At 42.2% G+C, this 18,937-nt stretch overlaps 1 protein-coding gene across 1 annotated transcript in view; it reads right to left on the bottom strand.

Annotated features, from left to right (window-relative positions):
- angpt4 (angiopoietin 4) overlaps nt 1-18,937 on the bottom strand; it is a 63,372-nt gene that overhangs the window by 25,050 nt on the left and 19,385 nt on the right. The window contains exons 2-3 of the mRNA XM_014131625.2: nt 2,051-2,206; nt 515-636 (exon numbers count right to left, since the gene is read on the bottom strand). Coding sequence (XP_013987100.1) covers nt 515-636; nt 2,051-2,206 — 278 coding nt within the window. The remainder of the gene's footprint in view (nt 1-514; nt 637-2,050; nt 2,207-18,937) is intronic.

Genomic DNA, 18,937 nt, shown 5'->3' on the forward strand with positions numbered 1-18,937 from the left:
AAGATAAGTGAAGAAAAAAATATGTAAATATATATATACACAGGACACGACAAGAGGAGGGTAGAGGACGTCTGAACTGCTACGCCATCTTGGGGAAAAAAAGAAAGTGTAAGTGTAAAGAAAGAAAGTGTAAAAAGTGTAACTCCGTGTTGTTGTTTTTGTCGCACTGCTTTGCTTAATCTTGGCCAGGTCGCAGTTGTAAATGAGAACTTGTTCTCAACTGGCCTACCTGGTTAAATAAAGGTGAAATAAAAGTTTATATTGTAGATTTGAAGCATTATTTTGAATTTCTCATTACATACATTTTACTGCAATGTGCACTGTCCAAGATTCCTCAGTACAGGAATAATATTATGGTTTCAAACATGGTTCTTTGCACTGATATGTCTTTTCAACATAAATTATTTTCAGCTCAAAGCTGCAGAAATATGTAACAGCTATTTTAATTGAGATTGTACCATGTCTTAATGAGGAAATATCAAACTTATGCAGATATCAAAATGTTATACTGTACCTGTTCTTGTCTTGCAGTTTAGTGATTTTAGAAGTCTGTACCAATAATTCCTTTTCCAGTTTGTTTGTAGATAATGAGTTCGCCAACAACTTGATCTCAATTCTTGATGTCTGGTTCATAACCTACACATAATGACAATAAATGGTAACACTTTACTTAGAGTGGTGATATGTAGCATTCATAAAGCCTCGTCTCACTGCGTCGTCAATTATTTCCAAGGTAATGTACAGAACGTCAGCCTTTATCCCTTCCTTAATGATTACTATGTCACCAATATAAATAAAGTGTTACCAAATAAACAGATTCCACCAACTTGTGAGCAATGTTAAAAAAAAATACATTCCACAGTTTTATTCTGTTGACCAGAGAGACAAATTAGCGTTATGAGGCTATGCAGAACTTCTACCTCTGATGGTGTTCTTGAGCCAAAAGGTGTCCTATAATTGGATAGAAATATTTACCAGAAATGACCTTATTGGACAGAGAGCGGCAATCTTCCCTAAACAAATGAGCAAACATTTTGCCTAAAACTAAGGATTGGTGTGGTTTCAACAAATTGATTTATATTATACTGAACAAAAATATAAATGCAACATGTAACAATTTCAAAGATTTTATTGAGTTACAGTTCATATGATTAAATAAATAAATTAGAACCCAATCTATGGGTTTCGCATGACTGGAAATACAGACATGCATCTGCTCACAGATACCTTCACAATGGGCCTCAGGATTTCGTCACAGTATTTTGTGCATTCAAATTGCCATCAATAAAATGCAATTGTGTTCATTGTCCGTAGCTTATGCCTGCCTGCCCATACCAAACCCCCCATGTGGCACTCTGTTCACAACGTTGACATCAGCAAACCGCTCTCCCACACGATGCCATACACAAGATCTGTTGTTGTGAGGCCGGTTGGATGTACTGCAAAATTCTCTAAATTCTCTCTGGTAGAGAAATTAATATTAAATTCTCTGGCAACAGCTCTGGTGGAAATTCCTGCAGTCAGCATGCCAATCTGTGGCAATGTGTTGTGTGACAAAACCGCACATCTTAGAGTAGCCTTTTATTGTCCCAAGCACAAGGTGCACCTGTGTAATTATCATGCGGTTTAATCAGCTTCTTGATATGCCCCACCTGTCAGGTGAATGGATTATCTTGGCAAAGGAGAAATACTTACTAACAGGGATGTAAACAAATTTGTGCACAACATTTTAGAGAAATAAACTTTTTGTGTGTATCAAACATTTCTGGGATCTTTTATTTCAGCTCATGAAATATGGGACCAGCACTTTACATGTTGTGTTTATATTTTTGTGTAGTGTATATCATTTGAACCAAACAGCAGACATTCAAGCCAAATATTAACGTCTATTAGCAACTTAAGTTCCATAGTGTGTCTCTTAGGATATATTTTTGTACAGTATACGTTTTTGTTTCATGCTTATCCTCATTGTTAATTAGTTTTATGGAACATCTCATTTAAGAAGCATCTTTGAGATTATGATCACATATAACTCAGATGTAGCCATTACCTTAGCCTCGACAACGTTTAACTTGTGGGTCTGTTCTGCAGTCTGAGTCAACAGGTTAGTTCCGATTTCCAGCATGGTAGCAGTCTGGTTGTGTACTGCATGGTCTTGAATATGCACCATCTCCATCTTGATATTTTCCTGGATATACTTTTCTAGCTGCAGACACACACAAAAAAAATGTTTAACTTCTAGAGCCCCAGGTTTTTGTATTCCACAGTAGATTAATTTCAGTTTACCTTCCCACCTTGTGCAGTAATTGTTCCATATTTTGGAGGGTAAGTATGGAAACAAATGATGCATAAGTTAGGAAAAGGTTGTTGTGAAAAATGTATATTTTAAAATAATTTTTATCCCTCACACACAGTGACAGATGATCTGAAGTCTCAACATTTCCAGTCATTGAGTTCAGTCAGAGTGGCACAAATTTCTACATTGCTTTAAATAACCACAATGCCTGAGCACCCCAGGGTGGGGACAGGCTGTTTGTTATAAGAGAGATACTGCATCCCTCTTTGCAGTCATCTTATGACCTGGGCTCTTTGGGAACATGCACTGGTGCCAGCAAAGGTGCGGAGAAGTGGCCTCTAAGTCAAACTCAGCACAAATAAATACTCTGTCCCCACGATATCAGAAAACACTGAGAAGCAGAGGGAGCAGATACATTTATCTTAACTGTAATAAACACAGGAATCCCTGGGGTATATTTCTAATGTGGTCAGTAGAACATTAGAATGATAGCATTTTAAAGGTTCAAGTTATTCACAGGCATCAGTGTGCCCTTGGTTTTGTTGACAAGACAAAAACAACTAGAGGAAGTAGATGGAATATGGCCAATTTTCCTCGTCAAGGTTCCCTTGACACTCTAATTACTTTTGCAATGGCTAATAACTCCACCTGATTCAGCCATGGCAGGGACCGGAGGTTTAGTGGGGGGAAATTAATTGACATAAACAAGAAACAAAAAGGTCAAGTTTTTTTGTTGGTTCCCCAAAGACACAGTGTGCTTTCACTGGTTAATTGACCCTCGCTTCCTGCCTTTGGATTAAAATTACACAAGACCTGCCCATAATATGAGTTTGGGAACACAGCTACACTTTCTAAGGGTCTGTTAAACTGCTGTTAATTTAAACCAGATGTCTCGTTCTTTCTGATCCTAGTACCTCGGAGTGACTGTGTGACCAAACAGCCCCAATAAAAAAAAGGGAACTGGCACTGATAAAGAACTAGGTAACAACTGTATAGAAGTGTGTCTGGAACTAGTCATTTAAGCTAAACCTAGGGTATGGCAGTGTGATAGGGAATTTCCCTCCAAGGAATTGTTATAAAATTGAAGCTCATTTACTGCATTTCTACACAATTTAAAAACTTGAATAATTTATTTTGGAGAACAGCAAAAACAACTCCAGCCATTATCACCTTGTTACATTTACATTTTAGTAATTTAGCAGACGCTCTTATCCAGAGCAACTTACAGTAGTGAATGCATACATTTCATACATTTTTTTTTTTTCTGTGCTGGCCCCCCGCATTGCAAACACCATGCTCTACCAACTGAGCTACAGGGTAGCTTCATTCACCTCAGTCAATAGGGGACTTAACGTTCTACAAACCCATGTCCTACAAGAATTATCTGCTACGCACTAGCTCAGCATCTGCTCTGTTTTGAGAAAAGATTGCGCTGTTTCCTGCAGCTGAGTCGATGGGCTCTCCATGAAGCCAGCCAGCCAGCCATACAAACAGCCTTCCCTCCCGCTCCCAGGTGTTTGCATGGTCCTAAAGTCAGTCGGGCTAATACCGCTAAACTGTATTTGTCTATTTATCAAGATTGTAATGATTTTAGTATCCTATTTTAAACTGTTGGTGTTGCTAAGGTATGGTGACTGCCCTGCCACACCCAATTGACACCCCCTATTTTATTAGCACTTACTTGTAACCTTCAAGCTGTTGTGAAGGCTGGTATCACATACAATAAATCTCCATCCCAGCATTTGTGAGACATTACAGGTCAATCATACACAGTCATACCAAATGGTCTCATTGCATGACAAGTGGACACATCAAGATGATCCCTCAAAGAATGCACACATTAGTTGAAAATCACTGCCACAAAAATGAAAAAACCTGCATATTCAAAACGTCCAATTTAGCAAGTAAGTGAGTGGTTAGCGAATGGTTAGGGGTGGGTTAGGGATTAGTTAGTGATTTTGGGTAAAGCATGGAAACTAGTTAAGGTTAGGATTAGAGATAGGCCTAGATTACATTTTTTTTTTAACCATTAGGGTACATCAATTTAAACAACAGACATGGATTCATCCCACTATCACGCATACCTGGGTTCAAATAGTGTTTGCTCGAGCGTGTCTGGGGTGCCAGATGGGTGGGTTTGTACTTTTTTTGACTATTCAATTGGTTCCATTGTACAAGGCAAACTCAATCAAGCACAGGTAAAGTATTTTAAAGATTTGTAATACTATTTGAAGCCAGGTTTGTCGTAAACTGTGAAACACTGTTGAAAATACTCTCAGAATTAATTTGCTATAATTCATCGTATGATTATTACATTTGAAAATACAATTCCTGAAATTGGGGACACAGGGTAACCGAAACAAAAGTTCTCCAACTTAAGACATTTTGCAAATGAGTCCAAAGCTAAAACACATACAGTATCCTTGGCCAGTCGCACACGTTTCTCTGTAATCCCCCCAAATCCTTAATATCTTTGGGTTTGCCTCTGTCTAGGTTGCTGCCTGAAGTCAACCACTCCACTCGGCTGAACAAAACAATAACTTCCTGCTCCTGGGCTCTTGACTGCTTTCCAGTAGAACTGTTAGTAGTAAAACCATTTTAATCCTCCATCACTTCACTCTCATATGACAAGCCCAAACACGGACTGAAGCAATGGCCTGAGGTTCTGTTGCTAAATTCACTTCCAGTGGCATGGAGGAAGGCCTCCGTTAAACTAGGAAAATTAGATTGATTTGAATAATTCATTTCCTAATAAAGATAAGAAAGTGTGGTAAACCTCAGATAAATTGGGATAAGAGTGGATATTCCAAGAACTTGATTAAAAACTAATGTTGCATTATGTGTTCACTGGTATTCATGAAGACATGGTGGAATCGAGGGAAGTATTTTAGACACTTAGAAACTTTAGAGTCGTTAGAGTCATTCAAATTTCAGCTAGGCTGATTTGATTTTGTAGACTGTGACTGTATCCATTTAAAATATATTAAAACCTCCAGCTTTGACATTAAACCCCTTGTCTGCATCATCTAATTGCAATACCACACATTATACCTTCAACTACAATGACATTTTGTAAAGTAATAAGCCCAGACAGCAACCGTCTGCGGGGCATATCTGGTTGTTTTGTGACACAAATGGGTCAGTGCACATCATATGGCTCAGACATTGTCTGAATGTGGGATATTCACACTTTCCTATGGGCCAGATCTGGCTTGAGGTAAGTGGCCCGAACAGCTTCCTGTAGTTGCTGGCCCACTTTTGGACTGAATGTGAGCTGCATTTATCTTGCTGGGAAAGTTCTGGACTTTTCATGGCCAAGATCTGGTTTGGTTATAACTGTGTTAGCCTCTGCTGAGCATAAGCCATTGCATTAGTTTGTGGAGCTAACGCAACTATTCTGTTCTCAGGCAAGGTTTCTCAACACGTTACAAGGACATCAATGGCAAAAGTGCATAAAGATGGCTGAATACAGATATGACGTCATTGTTTTAACACTATCCACAGAGTTTTTGAACTACGGTGCTCAACGATTTGATTAGTGTAGTGTTAGCTAGCTACATAGTTGTCTTTGCTGTCTTTGTATCTAAGATAATTGTGTAGTTTAGAGTAATTATCGAGGTTAGCTAGCCAGCTATTTTCGTCCGCCGCGCCGCGCCACCGTTCTCCTACTTAGTCAACAACTGCTAGCTAGCTAGCCAACTTCTACCGACTAGCAGCACTCTAGAAACTAATACATTACAACGGAACGATTTGATTAGTGTAGTGTTAGCTAGCTACATAGTTGCCTTTGCTGTCTTTGTATCTAAGATAATTGTGTAGTTTAGAGTAATTATCGAGGTTAGCTAGCCAGGTTAGCTAGTGTTAGCTAGCTACATAGTTGCCTTTTTATCATGATAAGGTGTAGCACTGAAACTATCGAGGTTACCTAGCCAGCTACACTTTCAAACAAAGTCAACAACGCAGCCACGGCTAGCTAGCCTACTTCACCAGCCAGCAGTACTGTATCATTTTAATCATTAGTCAATAAGATTTTTGCAACGTAAGCTTAACTTTCTGAACATTCGAGACGTGTAGTCCACTTGTCATTCCAATCTCCTTTGCATTAGCGTAGCCTCTTCTGTAGCCTGTCAATTATGTGTCTGTCTATCCCTGTTCTCTCCCCTCTGCACAGGCCATACAAACGCTTCACACCGCGTGGCCGCTGCCACTCTAACCTGGTGGTCCCAGCGAGCACGACCCACGTGGAGTTCCAGGTCTCCGGCAGCCTCTGGAACTGCCGGTCTGCGGCCAACAAGGCAGAGTTCATCTCAGCCTATGCTACCCTCCAGTCCCTCGACTTCTTGGCGCTGACGGAAACATGGATTACCACAGATAACACTGCTACTCCTACTGCTCTCTCCTCGTCTGCCCACGTGTTCTCGCACACCCCGAGAGCTTCTGGTCAGCGGGGTGGTGGCACTGGGATCATCATCTCTCCCAAGTGGACATTCTCTCTTTCTCCCCTGACCCATCTGTCTATCGCCTCCTTTGAATTCCATGCTGTCACAGTTACCAGCCCTTTCAAGCTTAACCTGTTAGGGCTAGGGGGCAGTATTGACACGGCCGGATAAAAAACGTACCCGATTTAATCTGGTTACTACTCCTGCCGAGTAACGAGAATATGCATATAATTATTGGCTTTGGATAGAAAACACCCTAAAGTTTCTAAAACTGTTTGAATGGTGTCTGTGAGTATAACAGAACTCAAATGGCAGGCCAAAACCTGAGAAGATTCCATGCAGGAAGTGGCCTGTCTGACAAGTGGTGTTTCATCTTGGCTCTTTTTATTGAAGACTGAGGATCTTTGCTCTAATGTGACACTTCCTACGGCTCCCATAGGCTCTCAGAGCCCGGGAAAAAGCTGAACGATATCGAGGCAGGCTCTGGCTGAAACACATTATCGCTTTTGGCAAGTGGCCGATCAGAGTACAATGGGCTTAGGCGCGTGCCCAAGTCGACCGAATGCTTTATTTTCTTTTGTCTGTTTACCTAAACGCAGATTCCCGGTCGGAATATTATCGCTTTTTTTATGAGAAAAATGGCATAAAAATTGATTTTAAACAGCGGTTGACATGCTTCGAAGTACGGTAATGGAATATTTAGAATTTTTTTGTCACGAATTGCGCCATGCTCGTCACCCTTATTTACCCTTTCGGATAGTGTCTTGAACGCACGAACAAAACGCCGCTGTTTGGATATAACTATGGATTATTTTGAACCAAACCAACATTTGTTATTGAAGTAGAAGTCCTGGGAGTGCATTCTGACGAAGACAGCAAAGGTAATAACATTTTTCTTATAGTAAATGTGATTTTTCTGAGTGCTAAACTTGCTGGGTGTCTAAATAGCTAGCCCTGTGATGCCGGGCTATCTACTGAGAATATTGCAAAATGTGCTTTCACCGAAAAGCTATTTTAAAATCGGACATATCGAGTGCATAGAGGAGTTCTGTGTCTATAATTCTTAAAATAATTGTTATGCTTTTTGTGAACGTTTATCGTGAGTAATTTAGTAAATTCACCGGCAGGCAGTGTTCGGTGGGAATGCTAGTCACATGCTAGTCACATGCTAATGTAAAAAGCTGGTTTTTGATATAAATATGAACTTGATTGAACAAAACATGCATGTATTGTATAACATAATGTCCTAGAAGTGTCATCTGATGAAGATCATCAAAGGTTAGTGCTGCATTTAGCTGTGGTTTGGGTTTATGTGACATTATATGCTAGCTTGAAAAATGGGTGTCTGATTATTTCTGGCTGGGTACTCTGCTGACATAATGTAATGTTTTGCTTTCGTTGTAAAGCCTTTTTGAAATCGGACAGTGTGGTTAGATTAACGAGAGTCTTGTCTTTAAAATGCTGTAAAATAGTCATATGTTTGAAAAATTGAAGTTTTTGCATTTTTGAGGTTTTTGAATACGGGATTACACTGGCTGTTACATAGGTGGGACGATTTGGTGCCACCTATCTAGAGAGGTTAACATCCTTATCATTTATCGCCCTCCAGGTTCCCTTGGAGAGTTCATCAATGAGCTTGACGCCTTGATAAGTTCCTTTCCTGAGGATGGCTCACCTCTCACAGTTCTGGGTGACTTTAACCTCCCCACGTCTACCTTTGACTCATTCCTCTCTGCCTCCTTCTTTCCACTCCTCTCCTCTTTTGACCTCACCCTCTCACCTCCCCCCCCCTACTCACAAGGCAGGCAATACGCTTGACCTCATCTTTACTAGATGCTGTTCTTCCACTAATCTCATTGCAACTCCCCTCCAAGTCTCCGACCACTACCTTGTATCCTTTTCCCTCTCGCTCTCATCCAACACTTCTCAATCTGCCCCTACTCGGATGGTATTGCGCCGTCCCAACCTTCGCTCTCTCTCCCCCGCTACTCTCTCCTCTTCCATCCTATCATCTCTTCCCTCTGCTGTACCTTCTCCAACCTATCTCCTGATTCTGCCTCCTCAACCCTCCTCTCCTCTCCTCCCTTTCTGCATCCTTTGACTCTCTATGTCCCTTATCCTCCAAGCCGGCTCGGTTCTCCCCTCCTGCTCCGTGGCTTGACTACTCTTTGCGAGCTCACAGAACAGGGCTCCGGGCAGCCGAGCGGAAATGGAGGAAAACTCACCTCCCTGCGGACCTGGCATCCTTTCACTCCCTCCTCTCTACATTTTCCTCTTCTGTCTCTGCTGCTAAAGCCACTTTCTACCACTCTAAATTCCAAGCATCTGCCTCTAACCCTAGGAAGCTCTTTGCCACCTTCTCCTCCCTCCTGAATTCTCCTCCCCCTCCCCCCCTCCTCCCTCTCTGCGGATGACTTCGTCAACCATTTTGAAAAGAAGGTCGACGACATCCGATCCTCGTTTGCTAAGTCAAACGACACTGCTGGTCCTGCTCACACTGCCCTACCCTGTGCTTTGACCTCTTTCTCCCCTCTCTCTCCAGATGAAATCTCGCGTCTTGTGACGGCCGGCCGCCCAACAACCTGCCCGCTTGACCCTATCCCCTCCTCTCTTCTCCAGACCATTTCCGGAGACCTTCTCCCTTACCTCACCTCGCTCATCAACTCATCCTTGACCGCTGGCTACGTCCCTGACGTCTTCAAGAGAGCGAGAGTTGCACCCCTTCTCAAAAAACCTACACTCGATCCCTCCGATGTCAACAACTACAGACCAGTATCCCTTCTTTCTTTTCTCTCCAAAACTCTTGAACGTGCCGACCTTGGCCAGCTCTCCTGCTATCTCTCTCAGAATGACCTTCTTGATCCAAATCAGTCAGGTTTCAAGACTGGTCATTCAACTGAGACTGCTCTTCTCTGTGTCACGGAGGCTCTCCGCACTGCTAAAGCTAACTCTCTCTCCTCTGCTTTCATCCTTCTAGACCTATCGGCTGCCTTTGATACTGTGAACCATCAGATCCTCCTCTCCACCCTCTCCGAGTTGGGCATCTCCGGCGCGGCCCACGCTTGGATTGCGTCCTACCTGACAGGTCGCTCCTACCAGGTGGCGTGGCGAGAATCTGTCTCCGCACCACGTGCTCTCACCACTGGTGTCCCCCAGGGCTCAGTTCTAGGCCCTCTCCTATTCTCGCTATACACCAAGTCACTTGGCTCTGTCATATCCTCACATGGTCTCTCCTATCATTGCTATGCAGACGACACACAATTAATCTTCTCCTTTCCCCCTTCTGATAACCAGGTGGCGAATCGCATCTCTGCATGTCTGGCAGACATATCAGTGTGGATGACGGATCACCACCTCAAGCTGAACCTCGGCAAGACGGAGCTGCTCTTCCTCCCGGGGAAGGACTTCCCGTTCCATGATCTCACCATCACGGTTGACAACTCCATTGTGTCCTCCTCCCAGAGTGCTAAGAACCTTGGCGTGACCCTGGACAACACCCTGTCGTTCTCCACTAACATCAAGGCGGTGACCCGATCCTGTAGGTTCATGCTCTACAACATTCGCAGAGTACGACCCTGCCTCACACAGGAAGCGGCGCAGGTCCTAATCCAGGCACTTGTCATCTCCCGTCTGGATTACTGCAACTCGCTGTTGGCTGGGCTCCCTGCCTGTGCCATTAAACTCCTACAACTCATCCAGAACACCGCAGCCCGTCTGGTGTTCAACCTTCCCAAGTTCTCTCACGTCACCCCGCTCCTCCGCTCTCTCCACTGGCTTCTAGTTGAAGCTCGCATCTGCTACAAGACCATGGTGCTTGCCTACGGAGCTGTGAGGGGAACGGCACCTCCGTACCTTCAGGCTCTGATCAGGCCCTACACCCAAACAAGGGCACTGCGTTCATCCACCTCTGGCCTGCTCGCCTCCCTACCTCTGAGGAAGCACAGTTCCCGCTCAGCCCAGTGAAAACTGTTCGCTGCTCTGGCACCCCAATGGTGGAACAAGCTTCCTCACGACGCCAGGACAGCGGAGTCAATCACCACCTTCCGGAGACACCTGAAACCCCACCTCTTTAAGGAATACCTAGGATAGGATAAAGTAATCCTTCTAACCCCCCCTCCCCCTTAAAAGATTTAGATGCACTATTGTAAAGTGGTTGTTCCACTGGATATCATAAGGTGAATGCACCAATTTGTAAGTCGCTCTGGATAAGAGCGTCTGCTAAATTACTTAAATGTAAATGTTAAATGTAATGCACCTCGTTTTTTTTAATTGCTGGTGACTTGAACTAGAATTGGGATCATGTATACTATGCTGATGCAGATACAAAAAAGAGTAAAAGAAAGCAAGCTACAATACGATGAATTAGGAAAAACAAGGCATTTGTGGTAAGTGCATGGAGGCCACCATCTTTGTGCATGTCCACTATTGCTCCCCATCCAAACCTGGGTTCAGATAATATCTGAAATTGTTCAAATTTGTTGAGCATTTTGAGCCAGCTGGAGTGCCAGATGGATGGGGTTTGCACTTTTGGGACTATTCCATTGGTTCCATTGCGCCAGGCAAGATCAATCATCAAGAAATGCTAGTTAGAGTATTTGAAATATACTATTTACACTCAGGTCTTGTTCCAACCCCTACCACCATTGTGGCCTTGAGCAAAGTAAATAAACCCCTAAAGCTACCTGGGTAATGGTCTGTGACTAACCTGGTGCTCTCATGCATGAATAGTGTGGTCAGGGGGGTGACAGCAAAAATAAATATAGCTATTTGAGGGGACTTAAAAAAAATCCTTACAAATGATGTTGAATGAATGTGTTAAGACGATTGTTATGAATGATACTGCAACACTCATAAAGGTCTTATGGCTGGTTTCATAAAGGTGTTATTTTTTCCTCTCTTTTTATTTCTCATAGAGAGAAAATGGAGAGGGTTAAAAGATCAGCTGGTTCTACATGATATGGGATAAAGATGTTGCTATAGAATACGGACAGAGCCATCTTGGGTGCTGCACAAACATATTCCAATTGAAAAAAACACAGCATGAAGCATTCTTATTGCTGAAAGTCCACAATGTGGATGTTTTGGTATCATCTGGGAGATGCATGGAAAACTCCCCTGAACATTGCTCAGTTTAACCTCAATACAAACCAAATGTGTTTATGTTGGATGGAAACATTGTCCGCCTTCAAATGTCACTCTAAAAGAGTGTTCTGCAACAACATTATGTAAATGTTATTGTTATGTATAATGGTTTTTAAAATATTGTTTAATTTGTGTTCATAGGACAGCATAGTTTTTACAGAGAGTCATGTTGTTGAATGTTCAAGTGTTCCTCTTTTTCATCACTCTGTTAGAGAAGCAGTTTCAGCATCTTTTGTATGCTGGTTTGAATCTAATTGTATGCAGTTGTGGGAGTTTTGTGGAGGCCTAATTTGGGCTAAACTTATTTTAATTTTATATGATTATCTAAACTCTAGTACATCATCTTCCACCACACACTGAAAATAAACAATGACCAACCACTGAAGCTACAACCTTTAAAATGAGTTTAGCAACTCTTATTTGGGTATTTCTTATTACCATAGATGTTTGAGTAAAGAAGGGCAAAACAGTTACTCAACACCAGGTGGCAGTTGGCAGGCACAAGATACAATGATGTACTGATGATTGAGAAGAGCTGGCGTGTTTACAAAGCTTTAGGGTCTTATGTATGGAAGTGGGCTATGCTAATATTGACCTAAACATACCTTCCATTTTACGTGGTGCCAAGCAACATCTAATCCCTGATGAAAAGTGACCACTGTGGATTCTTCATTACCCACAATCCTCTAGCTGAAAACTATCCACAATAACAGGTAATCAAAAACATATTGTTATGTAGAATATTATCTGTTTAGTGTACACAGCATTCAAGTCCATTCCTATCACATTGTACTGTTGTGTTGCTGCAACCTAAAACATATAATGACTATGACTGTACCGTGTAAGCCTCGCAACACTCTCTGAGTATGTGGGAGGGTCAGGGGGAGGTTGCTAATCCCCTACAAACAAGCTGCAACAAACATCTCACTCATCCAGGCCCAAATCAGGACCAGATGGACAAAGTCAACAATGGGTACTGCAAGCAAGCTAAAGGTCTTGTTTTATGCCCTTTCTCTAGCTCTGTCAACATATACAGTGCATTCAGAAAGTATTCAGACCCCTTGACTTTTTCCATATTTTGTTACATTACAGCCTTATTCTAAAATTGATTAAATTGTTTTTTCCGCTTCACCAATCTACACACAATACCCCATAATGACAAAGCAAAAAACAGATTTTTTGAAATGTTTGCAAATGTATTAAAAAGTTCACATTTACATAAGTATTCAGACCCTTTACTCAGTACTTTGTTGAAGCACCTTGGCAGCGATTACTGCCTCAAGTCATATTCGGGTATGAAGCTACAAGCTTGGCACACCTATATTTGGGGAGTTTCTCCCATTCTTCTCTGCAGATCCTCTCAAGCTCTGTCAGGTTGGATGGGGAGCGTCGATGCACAGCTATTTTCAGGTCTCTCCAGAGATGTTCAATTGGGTTAAAGTCCAGGCTCTGGCTGGGCCACACAAGGACAAATGAGGTGAGATAAGGGAGGTAAAGGCAAAAAAATTCCATGGTGGCAAAGTAAATACAATATAGCAAGTAAAACACTAGATTTAGATTTGTAGATTTGTAGATTTGTAGTAGAAGAAAGTGCAAAGTAGAAATAGAGATAATGGGGTGCAAAGGAGCAAAATAAAATAAACAAAATAAATAAATACAGTAGGGGAAGAGGTAGTTGTTTGGGCTAAATTATAGATGGGCTATGTACAGGTGCAGTGATCTGTGAGCTGCTCTGACAGCTGGTGCTTAAAGCTAGTGAGGGAGATAAGTGTTTCCAGTTTCAGAGATTTTTGTAGTTCGTTCCAGTCATTGGCAGCAGAGAACTGGAAAGAGAGACGGCCAAAGGAGGAATTGGCTTTGGGTGTGACCAGAGAGATATACCTGCTGGAGCGCGTGCTACAGGTGGGTGCTGCTATGGTGACCAGTGAGCGGAGATAAGGGGGGACTTTACCTAGCAGGGTCTTGTAGATGACCTGGAGCCAGTGGGTTTGGCGACAGTGCCTTGTTTCAAAGACTAGTGTAATAATGCATCAATCTCACACCCCATTTGTCCTCCTCAGCTTCCATTCATGGCAAATGTTACCCGAAGAGGGAAGTAGGTGATGGTTGGGTGAGAAAGGCATTATTTGCTATGGTGCAGGGCCATAACCCGCACACTGTACTATATGAATGCCTGGTTGGGGGCAGGGTTGGGTATGTTACTTTCTAAATGTAATCCATTACAGTTACTAGTTACTGTCCAAAATTCTAACCAGTAACATAACTTTTGGATTACCCAAACTCAGTAACATAATCTGACTACTTTCAGTTACTTTTGGATTACTTTACTCAAGAGGCATTAGAAGAAGACAAAGAGGATCCATCAAACGTATTTGGTGTGTCATCATAGTAGTCTCTGACTTGTGGTCAGACTTGCTCAGGTGGAACAAACTTAAACTTCCGCCTTTTTATAATAATGAATTGAATGTCATTGAGAAAACAGACAGGTGTCAATGTATTTTTTCGCAAAAACATCCTAAAAAGTAATCATCTAGTTTTTCGAAAGTATCTGTAATCTGATTATAAGTACTTTTGCTGGTAACGTAACTGATTACAGTTTAACAAAAATTGTACTCAGATTACATGTAACATCAGTTACACTCAAACCCTGGTTGGGAGGATATGGTTTTAAACTGACCATATGACCATACACTACTGTGTATATGCATATGGAGTTCAAACCCAAAACACATAAAGGTCCTGCTTATCAACCTTGTTAATCAAAGACCTATTATTTCAAGCCATTTGACTTGGCACACAGATTACTTCATTTTTGAAACACAGGGATTTGACGTTAGATGTAGCCCTACTTATTTTATGAACTATGATAATAAATAGCCCCCACATGACTATTAATAATAGCTATTAACAAACTCCGTTGTCAATGTATTTTCACAGATGGCATTTGACGGACATCTAAGATTAACAATGTTTTGTAACTCAGGTACTGTTGAGTCTGTCCATCTACAGATGTAGGATCTTAATTTGATCACTATTTTGTTACTGAGAATTTCCCTGCAAGGCAGGAAATGCGAAGTAGTAGTGCATTTGAGTTTTAAAAAGGCTTCTAAAGTTTGTAATTTTCACTTTGAAATGTCAGACTTGACAAACGAAAAATGTATCAAGCCATACAGACATTTCCATTAATTATAATCCACATAATAATTCACATTTCCTGCTGTAGCAAACTGGCTCAAATTAAGATCCAACATCTCTACGCTGTTTTACCTTGCCTTGTGTCTTGAACTCATGTAACATGCTCAATTAGCCTGGATAGCATCTCAGGAAAGTGCACTTTCCCCCAGAGTGGCACTACATTACACACTGAACTAGAAATCATGTTGACAACAAGGAACGGGACAAAGTCAACCTAGATCTGTCTATCTAATTAAAATCAGGGTAACACTTTATTTGGATCGTCCATCTGTACACTATCTGTCTATCTACAGACTATCAGTAACATTTCAACAAACTATGTACTAACCCTAACCCTTAACCTAACCCTAAACTTAACCATTACCCTAGCCCTAAACTTAACCCTTACCCTTAGTCTAAACCAAGCAGTTGCTTATCAACAGATAGTTTGTTGATAGTATGACCATATGTAGAGCATCTACAGATGGGCTATCCGGATTACACAAATAAAGTGTGGCCAACATCAGCCATGGGGTTTCATTGTCCAACTATATGCTGTCCTGCTGAGGAGACCTTGCCGTGGATGGTAGAGCGTGAACAAGGCTTGTTGGTTCTCTGTGATAAAAAGGGAATGTTTTAGGCGCTTGGCCTGGCTCCAGGGTATGGAGAGGGGTGTCTCTAGAGACCCTGCATGGTTGTGAGCAGACTGGCGCTCTGCCACATGTACTGGGAATCTCCCCCCATTCCCAACCCATCAACCCCCCCAACCCTCAAACTCTGATATCGCCACTGCAACACTCCCCATCTGATCATACTATTTCCATGGCTACAGAAAGCTCCTTGGCTGCCAATAAGCCTCATAGAAATAAGTTATTTTCATCAAAAAGAGTCTGACTTTTTAGCTCTGCCGCTGATAACACATGTCCATGTTAGAGACAAATACTTGGCCTTTTGGACATAGATAAATCTCACGGCATGTGCTTGTTCGACAGCACTTTCTTCATATAATATGACAGTATATCTTAAAAGGGAGCCTAACATTGAAGCCACATGCACATCATACTCTGGAATGTGTCCACAATTTATTCATTGTAATTCAACATGAAAGGAAGGACTGGAGTCCAGTTCTTGGTCTGAGAATCTTCCTTACAGAATGGAATATGTTAATGAGCCATAATGTTGCCATATAGAGCTCTTCCAATGGCTTGCCATGCAGCATTTAAAAAGCTTGTTCAGTTAAAATTGCCATGACTAATGGCTTTATCATATTGGGACCCTCTCAGAGTTGAAGGTGCATCAAAGAGTTGTGAAAGGTTATAGTGAAGCGTAAAATGATTCCCAAAATTCAAAGAAACAGTCAGAGACATAATATACTGAATCCTATTTGCCGAAGGTAAAAAAATCCAGCGAATGTAAAAGATGGTCTGAAAATATGAGCCACCATCAGAGGATGTAGTCATAAAATCATCCATCACGTTCATTGATAAATATGCAGTAAAATAAGAGGATTTATAGAAGGTTTTAAAGTAAATATTGCATTTTTTTATTATTTTACGGTAATTTTGTTCAAGTTAACACATGTTGATCAACTCTGAATTGTAGAGAATCATCCATATTATACAAATGCTGATTGGTATATCTGTTATAACAATTGCATGGATTAGATAGGATAGACTTAAAGGCTATATTGAATGTTTTCCACGTCATGCATATGATTGAAATATGTATGTTCATATTGACACATTGTGTATTGATGCATGAACATTTTACTGTCTGACATAGATTCTTGAGCAATTCTTGAACATTTCTGATAGAGAAGTGACAGATCACAGGCTTGTTATGAGCATTTATACGAACCCGTACAATGTCTTATTAAGCTTATCGGGTTAATAATATTTGAATAGACTGAAAATAGCTGTTATTTAGTCGGGATCATTATGAAATAGGAGTAAGACATTACAAGGGGTTTCTTACATGCTTATAGGAAGTTTTACATTTACTGTACCTGTCGGCTTTAAGGTAAAGTGTTACAAAATATCTATTTAAAAAAATATGTACGGACATAAAGGCATGACACATCCTCTACGCCATTGTTTGTTTCTGTTTAGGCACACCTCTTCATTACAAAGAGTGTCACTAAAGAAATCAACAATCATAGGAAAAACAGGATGTGAAAATGTTATGAAGAGACACACTGAGGACGCCATCACTACAATCTCGGTTTGTATAGAGGAGAACTAAGAGCAAAGCAAACAGTACCCCAAAAACGATTTCATTGTTTCCCTTCACTTTCAATAATTTATGAGGTGGAGGGTTAAGACCATATTTGATTGAACCAGATTCCAGCATTAATTATCATTATCAAAGTTACAAGTCAGCTGGAAGCAAACCATGTTTACTTAGCAATTAAAATCATGCTGCGACCAATCGCAAGGCGAGAGCTGACCCTGTGCAAAGGGAAAGTGCAGTGCTTTAGTGCAAGTGCAAAGATTCCTCTCCCTAAGCGAACATAAACAAACACACAATGCCTAATAGACACTGCTAAGGCTAAGACTGAGTAAACTTCAATGGAAGAGAGCCTAAAGAGTGAAAAGAGTGAGGGGTAGTTAGAGTTTATGAGAAACACCATCATCTTTGAAAAGATAAGTACAGATCCAGAAATGGTCTGAACTACAACATAGTATTTGTGGTAAATAAATCAGAGGATACCATGCTATGGTAGCCTGGCAGAGTGAAAACTGTAAAGGCTGACGCTGGAGTAGAGAAGCAGGTACGGGGAGTCAAACATTTAATCGGAACAGACCTGAAACAAGACAGGCACAGCATCAGCACACGGGTATACAAGGACAAATGACAATCAATGCTGAATCGGGAAACAGAGCGGGGGAACAGACAGATATAGGGGAGGTAATAACAGAGGTGATTGAGTCCAGGTGAGTCCAGTAATCGTTGATGAACGTGCCGGGGGAAGGCAGGTGTGCGTAATGATGGTGGCAGGAGTGTGTAATGCTGGAGAGCCTGAGCGCCAGGGGGGAAGAACGGGAGCAGGCGTGACAGTCCTGTCCCCTCTAGGGGCACCATCCAGCATCCCACCTGGGCGAGCCTGACGGGCCGGCCGAGGCACGGCGCTGGACAAGCCGGCAGGGCGTGAAAACCCGACGAACCGGCAGAGGCGTGAGTGCCTGGCGAGCCGGCTGAGGCATAGGAGTCTGACGACCCGGCTGAGGCGTGGGAGCCCGATGATCCGACAGAGGCGTAGCAACCTGACTAGCCGGCTGAGTGTGATAACCTGACGATCCGGCTGAGGACTGACGTGGGATGGACGCCTTCCCGCACGAAACCTCTCAAGCCAGCTAGGGTGTGACAGCCTGACGAGCTGGCTTAGGCACCCCCGGTTCCATCGGTGGCGGCCCCCAGACCCGACGTTACCACCAACCGGAAAGACAGCACTCCCCGATGCTTCATTTGGTGGCTTCAGCATAATTCTGGAGTAGAGAAGCAGGTACGGGGAGTCAAACATTTAATCAGAACAGACATGAAACAAGACAGGAACAGCGTCAGCACATGGGTATACAAGGACACATGACAATCAATGCTGAAGCGGGGAACAGAGCGGGGGAACAGACAGATAAAGGGGAGGTAATGACAGAGGTGATTGAGTCCAGGTGAGTCCAATAATTGCTAATGCGCGTGACAGGGAAGGCAGGTGTGCGTAATGATGGTGGCAGGAGTACGTAATGCTGCGCCCTCGAGCGCCAGGGGGAAGAGCGGGAGCAGGCGTGACAGAAAACAACTGTTTGCAAACTATTGGATTATGTTAAACCCTGTGTTATTTTTATTTTGAGTCTGATTAAACTCATATTACTGTTACATGATGTCAGATCCT

Source organism: Salmo salar, chromosome ssa12 (genome assembly GCF_905237065.1).
Source record: "Salmo salar chromosome ssa12, Ssal_v3.1, whole genome shotgun sequence".
In the NCBI taxonomy this organism is placed as follows: Eukaryota; Metazoa; Chordata; class Actinopteri; order Salmoniformes; family Salmonidae; genus Salmo; species Salmo salar.